This window comes from Phyllostomus hastatus, unplaced genomic scaffold, assembly GCF_019186645.2.
Source record: "Phyllostomus hastatus isolate PE091 unplaced genomic scaffold, TTU_PhHast_1.1 phas_contig_34, whole genome shotgun sequence".
Lineage (NCBI taxonomy): Eukaryota > Metazoa > Chordata > Mammalia > Chiroptera > Phyllostomidae > Phyllostomus > Phyllostomus hastatus.
In genome coordinates, this window is record NW_025333857.1 from 54,610,169 (window position 1) to 54,620,281 (window position 10,113).

General features: G+C 36.4%; 1 protein-coding gene across 5 annotated transcripts in view; it reads left to right on the forward strand.

The window, feature by feature from the left end:
- Positions 1-10,113, forward strand: part of FSD1L (fibronectin type III and SPRY domain containing 1 like) — a 58,697-nt gene that overhangs the window by 42,157 nt on the left and 6,427 nt on the right. For 3 of the 5 annotated variants that reach the window (XM_045840717.1, XM_045840719.1, XM_045840721.1), the window contains 3 exons: positions 2,596-2,696; positions 3,158-3,409; positions 6,826-6,914. In XM_045840717.1, the coding sequence (XP_045696673.1) occupies positions 2,596-2,696; positions 3,158-3,409; positions 6,826-6,914 (442 nt within the window). The remainder of the gene's footprint in view (positions 1-2,595; positions 2,697-3,157; positions 3,410-6,825; positions 6,915-10,113) is intronic. The other 2 variants (XM_045840718.1, XM_045840720.1) reach the window with 1 other exon arrangement.

Sequence of the window (10,113 nt, forward strand, 5' to 3'; positions counted from 1 at the left end):
TGTATTTGATGCAAGATAGTTTGAGGTGTTCAGTGTTTTACAATAATCATGCAGTTTTGAAAGCATCAGGATAAAAAGTAAATGTTATTAGTGAAATTATTAGGACAGTGACAGAAAGATGAATCAACTCAAATAACACCGTTTTTAATGTGCTGATCAACATATCTTTATCAGAAACCAGGATGTGTTCTCTTTTCAAAATTATCTTTCTTTTTTCTAGTTTATTTGCTCACTGGCAAAAGTGATTTCATAGGTAGTGCATTATAAATTATAAAGTGCTGCTGGATTTAATAAAGTTTCATTTGGTTACTTGGAGAGTTTTAGACTGCTTATATTTAGCATTTCATATCATACTTCTCTTTCTCCTTTCCCTTTTTTTAAGGGTATTATCTATGTAGGCTACTTCTGGAATGTCATATACATTTATTCTTTCCATAAGTATTTGTTCACCATAGGATGTCAGCTTGTGGGGTTTATGGAGACAAACACTGTTCCTGCCTTCCAGAAATGTTCCCTGACTTAGGTAGACGAGAAACATGTCTACATACAAATAATAGTAATACAGGTAGAGGGTATGTGTGGTGGTAAATGTGAGTAAAGGAACTTAGAGGAAGAAGCCCTGAGTTGCCAAGTGTAGGACACTGAGCCAAACTGAGAATGACAATGAAGCCTTTTGTTCACTGACTATGACAGTATAAGCAAGAGGCCACAAAGGAAAGGGCGCTAGCTCTTCCAGTGTTCCATTTTCCCAACAGGATGAGGTAAGGGTCAGGTAAATCAGAGCCGATTACAGATGGTAGATACCATTTCACTGCTGAGAAAGCTCCAAACAAAAGGCTCATCCTGTTGTTTATGGACCTGAGGCCAAGAAGATGGAAGAACAGGAAAGGTTAGAAGTAGAAAAGTATTGAGACTGAGGAGAGAGAAGTGTCTTCATATTATCATCCCCCATCCCTGCCCCCTTCATGGAGGTCCCTGCAGAGGCAGTGGAAGGGGTGTATCATCTGAGGGCCCCCACCTGTTAGGGGATTTCTTAATAGAGGTGCCTAAGCTAGGAATGCAAATATGCATATGAGTTTGGGGTAGGAGCAGGGGATTGCAGTTCCCTCCAGAAACTAGTGAGCTGGCTACACTTGAAGTATGGTGTGGGGGGAAGGAGCCCCTGCCCCCAGGCCAGCCAGTAAAAGCCTTTATAATTGCCTGTGGTTGGGCCTGAAAGAATACACATAGGATTCTGGTCTGGAGCTAGACTCCCCAAAGAGTTATTTATTTAGCTTTGTAGGATCTAGAAGACCTTCACTAATGCAAAGGATTGAGGTTCATTCTCAAGGAAAAAGAAGAATGTGTGGCATTGGACTTGCAGTTAGAGCAGCAGCAACAAGAGGAAAGGAGCGAAAGCAGACTGCCAGAGTTTCTTCAGCTGCGACATTTCACTGGCTAGGGCTCGCTGGGTGTGAAAAAACTAGAAAAGCAGATTGGAACCAAATAAAGAACCGAAATGCCGAGCTGAGTTGTTCATAGGCTGTAAGGAACGACTTGAAGATTTTAAAGTAGGAAAATCAGAGTTAAGTTTATTTGGTAACAATGAACATAATGAATTGGGTAGCAAAGAGACCATTTGGAAGATGGTAAAACAATTCAGAGTAGAGGTAACAGTTTAATTCAGAAAGGCAAGTGGCCAACATGTCTTTCAAGAGATTGAGGGGTATGTCTGACATAAGACAATAAATAATAGCTGTTGTACTTCCTGCAAAGATGTGCTTCAGGTCAGAAGTCTAGAATGCTGCGGTGGCAGAGTTCTTATTTAACTTTGCTATGAAATTTAAACTGCCATTCTCAGTAGTTATGTTTGTTTTTCTTTTCTTCATGCCTTCCTTTTATTTCTTTACTACTGGTAAGTTGTAAATTTTTTGTTTTTTAAATGCAGTGATTCAATGTAATTGTCATGCTGACTTTTAAACATCTTTAGGGTTTGATTTATTTTGAGTTTTTGAGTTAGTGAAAGACCTAATAGTGTCCAGTTTACCATATGATATAATTTGATATAAGGAGAGATTAGATTGGATCTTGTCTGTTGTAGTAGGATATATGCCTTTTTAATACTTGACATTATCCAATGCATAGATTGGAGAATTGCTGTTTCTCTTTTTAAGAAGAAAGATCCAGAACAAGAATACATACTGCTTACAAAAAAGGTTATTTAGTTTTGATTGTAATAAGCGTATTTTTGCTTTTGCTTCTATTTAAATTTAACTGCAAGAAATGTAAGCTATAATGGATTATCTTTCCTGAGTTCTTTTTCCCCTTTGTATCTCATCTTGGCATTGTTTCTTATTTCAGCTATGTGTTCTTTGTGTGAGCCTTGCTCAGTCTGCATGATGTTAGTGTTTTCAGCCTGCTTTGTGTTGATGACTTCTTACATAGGAGTATTTATCATGGACAGCTCTGTAATAATTCAGATAAAATTAAATAGTGCTATTTGTGTAACATAATTAAAAAATCTTTTCAAAGCTTTCTTTCATGATTTGCAATTTTAGTTTGTGAAACATTTACAACATAGAATGTTTGTTTTTCCTTTTGTCCCTGTTTATGTAGAAGCGGTACGCCGTCCCCCAAACGGACATCTGTAGGCTCCAGGCCACCAGCAGTGAGAGGCAGCAGAGACCGTTTTACTGGGGAATCATACACAGTGCTGGGTAGGACAGAAATCCTAGTTCTTCATTGCCTCATAGTAAAGTCACCACAGTCACGCTGGTGGGCTTCCTGCTCACTGAGAGATGGGAGTCTCACTGAGAGACTGCATGTGTATTGAATGAACCTTTGCCGAAATTTCTCCCTCTTGAAGCCTAATTGCTTTGGCAGGTTTTCAAGTTGTCTTATTATTGATATGTTTAAAACTTCATTCATTTTTACATGGTACTCTGCGTATATGTATAACTCCTGAGGGTAGAGTAAGGAGGAAAAGTTCTGAAGCTTTTTATATTCAGAAAAATTAATATATAAGTAAAGTTATAGCAGATACTCTGCAATTAGTGTCTATGTATTAACATCCTGAATCAGATTTTTTGTGCCACTCTATGGGACGAGATATAGGTACAAATCTATGTGACTCATAGGAAAAAGTAAGAGTCAAATTTACCTTCCCGGTCTTTTGCAGGAGACACTACTATTGAAAGTGGACAACATTATTGGGAGGTCAAGGCCCAGAAGGACTGTAAATCCTACAGTGTGGGAGTAGCTTACAAGACTTTGGGGAAATTTGACCAGTTAGGAAAGACAAACACTAGTTGGTGTATTCATGTCAACAACTGGCTACAAAACACATTTGTAGCAAAGCATAATAATAAAGTCAAAGCGTTGGATGTTCCTGTTCCTGAGAGAATAGGTGTATTCTGTGATTTTGATGGGGGTAAGTTTACTGCTTTTCTCATAATTCATTTCATCGTAGTTGCTTGTATTTCAGTACTTCACTGGTAATCCTCTATAGAGAATTTCCATTAATATTGTGGTAAGAGTGTTTTGACCTATGAGGATTTGATCACGAGCATAATTTCAGCCCCAGAATTGACTGGAAGGGCGTCTGATGTCGGTCTGAAGCCCTACCAAAGCACTCATCTATAGTACACAAAATGAGTCAGAAAGAAAGATCTTGCCAGTATTAATCTTAAAGCTACATTTTCATTTGTCTGTTTTAGTTCCTTCTTACTTTGTTTTATTACCTGTACAGAGTGGTAGAGTGAGATTTTTCTAGTTTGGGTAGACCTTAGAAATTACCTAATCCATCTACCACAGAGTAGAAAATCCTTTTTACATTATCTCTGCAGGCAGTTGCCACTCCTGTGCTTGATGAACTTTTCTATGTGAAACTTACTGTCTTAGAAGGCAACCTCTTTGTCACTGTTAGATAGCACGTGGTTAGAAGGTTTTTTTTAAATTGACTCACTTTGTCTCCTAATAACTTCTGAGACTGTTGCTCTGAAATTTTGTCATCTTAAGAAATACAAAATTATGTTCCCTAATTCACATTTACAAGATAATTCATATTTATTTAAAAACTATGAACACTGCTTCTCTTGCCCTGTTTTTTTCAGATTATACATTCTCTGTACCATTAGCTATTTCTCTTACTTAATTTCCTCAAATTCCTGTAATGGCCTGTGGTTGGTCTCTCAAAGTACGACGCACAACTTCTGACCATCATAGGATAGTGATTTGGAAGCACAGTTTCTAGGACTATGACTTTAAAAATGTTTTCCAATTACAGCTTACATTCAGTATGATTTTGTATCAGTTTCAGGTGTACGGCATTGTGGCCACACAGTTACATACCCTACACAGTGTTCCGACTTTTCAGTACCCAACTGGCACCATGCATTGTTATTACAATATTACTGACTATATTTCCTATGCTTCACTTCATATTGCTATGCCTATTATGTAAATTTTTGAGTTCTGTCAAATTGCCTTTTCCCTCTTAGATTATGCAGCTTGGGATTTTTGTTGATGAGGTTGTTTATAACTCAAATGAAGAATATTATATTTGTCCTTAAGTTTGATCTTAGTAGATTTGGCCAAACTTTCCCTCCTGTTGAAATCAGCTAAAAGTTAGCTTGATATTTATCTTCTGCAAAATTTCTTGAAGCTTTTTGAATTAGGTAGTTGTAATTTTCTTCTCTACAAAAATTCTCTATGGAGGAATTTAAATATTTATAAAAATTTTGAAGATGACATACTATCGTAATAATGAGTAAAAGTAATTCCCCAGATGCCTCTCTCCAAGTTGACACTTTAAGCTATTAAAACCTCATTTTACTATTCATGAGCTATCAGTCTAGTTTCTTAAACCAAGGAAAAAATTCATATTGGCTTGATTTATTTTTAGTGATGATGAAATCAGTTTTGCTGCATTCTTTTTACTTATTGACTTGGAATCAGATAAATAAATTTTCTCAGGATAGATAGCAAATTTATTGGCACACATTCTCACCCCTCCCCCCTTTTCAACTATCAAGATAGCATTAGCTTATTATCTTCTGTCTCATTTCCTATACTTTGTGTCTCCTCAAAGATAGTAGTGGGAAGTATAATTGTTAGCCTAGCAGGGGTGTCCAACCTTTTGGTGTCTCTGGACCACACTGGGAGAAGAGTTAAGAGTTGTCTTGGGCCACACGTTAATACTAGAGACATATAATCCCAAAAACATTTCATAATGTTTTAAGTAAACGTACGATTGTGTTGGGCCACATTCCTGGCCATCCTGAGCTGCATGCGGCCTGAGGACTGCAGGTAGGACACTCCTGGTAGAGCAGAGGGTACAAGAGGGAATTGTAATGTAGGATGGGGTCAGATTTTGAGGGCTTTAGAAAATAATACCAGTATGGCCTTTTTTAGTAGCTGAGGGAGGGAGGCCTCTACACATTTTAGAAAACTGTAGTCATATGATGATAATTTAGTTTTGGAAATGCTAGAGAATACGTGGCTAAATGTGGAAGAGATTGCAAATAGAGATTTGGTAACACTTTTCTGGAGGCAGTCTTGAAGCAGTGCAGGCAGGACCCTGCCTCTTTGTTAAGTATTGTATCCTTATTGCCTAGAAAGCACTTTGTACATAGTAAGCTCTTAATGTTTGTTGAGTGAGTAGTAGTAACAAGGGCCTGAGTAGTGGGGAATCAAGAAGAATGGATTTGATGGTGTAAAAGTAGAATTCAGGACTTGAAAGTAGGACTTGATAATTAAATATGGATTGGAGGGAGAGACAGAGAAGAGTTGAAGATGACTCGGAGGTTCCAGCCAGTGTGATCAAGAGGATGACAGCGTCATCAATAGAATACGAAACAGAGAGAGTCTCGGGGAAAAATGAGGTGCCCACAGGACAACAACCATATGGCATGTCTGGCAAATATTTAGAAATTCAGTTCAAGAGAATTAGAGCTGAAGCTAATTACTAGAGACAACGTCACAGAGTGGCTACTGAAGATCACACAATGAACTGTTGCTGCCTTGCTGTTTACTAACTTTGTGACCTTATTAGGTGGCTTCATATTTTGCAGTAAAGTAACCAGTGTTTTCATAGTAGGATAAATGTTAGTTTCATTTTTTCTGTGGTGGTAGCTGGTTTATTAAGGGAGCTTTATAGAGAGAAAAGAGGGCCTGGACAAGCATCTGCACTTAGAATAAGGAGAAAAAGAGAAGATATCTTCAGGGTTAGGACACAAACTAAGAGAACAGTTGTGGGAGAGAATCTGAAGAAGTGGTACCAGTTGTAAGGGGACCATCAGGTTTGAGACTTAGGTCGTTGGAAAGACAGTCATTTTATTTGCATGACCATGTTGAAAGACTATGAGAGGATTTTAAAAATTAACAAAAATATAGTGATAATTATACTGTGGTTTCAAAGACAGAATTGAGTATGTCTTCAAGTAGTTAAAAGTCAAGTTCAATAGAGTGAACTTTAAATAGAATTTGAGTCGAGACTGGGTTATAGTAAAAATGAGGAACAAATGGCCTTGGTTTTTACTGGGAAACCATTTGTTAAATAAAGAAATAGTTTATAGTTGAGTAAGTAGGATATAGTCCAGATTAGGGAATCACTCTGGAGATCTTGAAAACCAGGGAAAGAAAAGTATATTTAGGCTTTTTCTTAAGCATATTTTCAACTGATTTTCAAGTAAGAATTACTAAATCCAGTCATTATAGTTTGTAACAACAAAAAATAATGTCAAAATATGCATTTAGTTATTACTTTTTGCATGATTATATGTTAGCCTTAATTAGATGTTATAATATTTTGTATAATAAATCAGGCTTTTTTCCCCCTTCCTTTAGGTCAACTTTCTTTCTATGATGCAAACTCAAAACAGTTGTTGTATTCCTTTAAGACAAAATTTGCTCAGCCAGTGTTACCGGGTTTCATGGTTAGTACTTAATTTATTATTTTGTTTGGTTTGGCAACTTTAAGGATAACAACCTATGCTGTATGTTGGGAAAGCAGAATACCTTTTCTTCATACTCCTCGCCTTTCCACCAATGCACCTTTCTTAAATCTGTGATTGTGACTGTATATTTTTGGTATTTTTGTTGAAGTAAATGACAATGCATAAAAATATGCAAATATAAGCATGCAGTTGGATGAATCTCCACAGGATTGCACTGATTTTTGTAACCAGCATCTAGATCAAATAATGTAACGTTACCAGAACCTTATAAGCCCCTTGTGCCCATTTTCAGCCCCTGCTGGCCCTCTTCCATCGAGGTTACTATCTTGAATTTTAATACCACAAACTCATTTTGCCTTCTTTTCAATTTTGTATGAATAGAATTATTCAATATCTTTTGGCTCGCCATTACATTTGTGAGATTTATCCATGCTATGCCATGTGGTGGTAGTTTACTCATTGTCATAGATTTTTCCATTATATGACTGTGTCATAATTTATCCATTGTAATTTAGTTGGATACTTTGGTTGTTTCCCTTTGGGGACATTTATAAATAGTACTGCTATGAATTTTCTGGTTCATGTCTTTTGGTAGTGCACATGTTTTTTTGGGGGGGGTATAAAACTAAGATTGGGGTTGCTAGATCCTATGTGTGCAGTCAGCTGTAGTAGAATTTTCCAGAGTTGCTGGTTATATTCATTTACCTCCAGCAGTTTGAATATACAGCCCTTAGATGTATTACACTGTGGTTTCCATTGGCACTTCCTTGGTGACTAGTGCTGTTGAACACCTTTTTATATGTTTATTGACTGTTTGAGTACACTCATTTGTGAAATGGTTGTTCAAGACTTACCTGTATTTCCATTGGGTTTTCTTTCTATTTTTGTTGATCGATTGGAGTTCTTTATATAGTCTGAGTCCTTTGCCAGATTTATGTACTACAAATGTCTTCCCCATTCTGGCTTTCCTTTTCCCTTTGTTCTTGGTATCTTTCGATGAACAAAAGTTGTCAATTTTAGTGTTGGTTAATTTATTCATTTATTCATTTATGGTTAGCACTTTTTGTCTTCTATTTAAGAAATCTTTATTCACCACAAGATTATAAAATATTCTCATGTTCTCTTCCGAAAGTTTTTCCTTATATATTTAGATACAGACTGCATTTACAGTGAGGGTACAATGTACAGTTGATATATTTAGTAGGAAGTTGGGGTAATGACACATCTTTAACTCTATATGGATCTCCTCCTATTCCAGAACCATTGGTAAGATCCTTTTTCCATTGCAGTGCAATGTCATCTTTGTAAAATAATAGACGACTGTGTGCAGTAGGCAAGACGTATAGGTGTCTAGACACACAGATGTCATTTCAGGACTACTCATTTTCAAGTTGATTTATATAAGAAGTTATGGTTCTCCGTATAAAATGAAACTGGTTTCTAATTTATTTTTTTTTAATTAAGCAAATGTTACTGCTTTTCCCAGCTACTTTATCTTTTGCATTTCTCTATCAGGTTAGGCTGTTGTGAGGAATTCTGCAATCCAGTTAAGATCCTCATTATTCTGGCTGGAACATTCTTTAACGTGGGGGCTACCTCCACAAATTAGGATGGTGTATGTCCATTGCAGACTTAGACTTTTGTGTGTGTGTGTTCTTTCATCATCACCCCAGCTTTCACTCGACTCTGAGGAGAAAGTGTTCAGGGCATATGGGGGTTAAAATACAGTACTTTTCAATCTCATAATTGATGATTGTTAATTCTAGACACCCTAAAATCTTAAAATAAGCTTTAAACAATTCTAATAACCAAGACTTCTAGTTTTTCATTAAAAGGTGAAAATGATTACAGACAACAGTATGGTGATTACCAGAGGGAATGGGAGGTGGGGAGAGGTGGAGGGGGACAGAGAGTGGGTAAATGGTGATGGAAAGACACTTGACTTTGGGTGGTGACTACACAATGCGGTATGTAGAAGATGTGTTATAGCTGTGCACTTGAAACCCATATGGTTTTATTAACTGGCGTCACCCCCAATAAATTCAGTTAAAAATATAAAAGTGATTGGTGAATAAAGCTATTGCTCATAGAAAAATTTTTTAGGGATAAGGAAGAGTGATTACTATTATTATTACTTTATTTTGCCAAAAACCTCTGGTGTATTATGTGTTTATGGCTGTTTTTCCATACTGGCCAATGTGGAACTCAAAGCTGTTTACTTATTTTTTTACCTGTATGGAACTTAAAGTATTTTCCCCCCTGAGTCTTAGATACGCTTTTACAAATGAGTAGGTTTCATGTTTAATTTGAGTTTATATCAGGTAGATATGTAGTGAGTTTATTCATTGCTTTTTCATTCTAAATAATGAAACTGTAATTACATTAGTAAATGTCATAAGATACTTCAGGAAATGTATTTTCAAACTGGTTAAAATTTGTTTTTATTGAAGCAAGCCTTTACTGAAGGCTTGCTTTTATTAAAACTAAGTAAAAGAATTGTTTAATATTTTGGCATACATGATTGATTTTCTACTGTACAATTTACGGTAGTGTACACCTCTGTAGGATTGGAACAATGCATACAGTTGTATAACCATCACCATCATTAAGACATAGAACATTTCCATTACTTTAGAAAATTTCTTCACACTCCTCTGTAGTGGACATCTCCTATCACACCCAGCCTTGGCAGTCACCACCAGTTTTCAGTCCCTATAGTTTTGCTTTTTCCAAAATATCATAGAAAAGGAATGGTATGATACGCAGATTTTGATTCTGTAGCCTTACACGTTTGAAATTCATCCATGTTGTTGTTTGTCAGTAGCTCCATCTTTTTTATTGCTGAGTAGCGTTCCATATATGTATACCACTGATTTTTCATCTTTTCACCAGTTAAAGGACATTTAGGTTCCTCCCAGTCTTTGGCAATTCTGAATAAAGGCACTGTAAACATTCTCTGCTCTCTGTTCACAAGCAAAGCAGTTTTATCTTTCAAAAACTCATTCACATTTCTGATAATTCTTAGAATACGGCAAGTGTACCTGGATATTGCTATTTACGTTTTTCTCAGAAGTCCTTTTTACAGAATTATAAGAGAGTTCTTATGTTAGGTTCTCATGTTAGGGGAGAAACTAGTGGATTTTACTCTGTCAAGAGAGAGGTGTTAGATTCCTAGAGT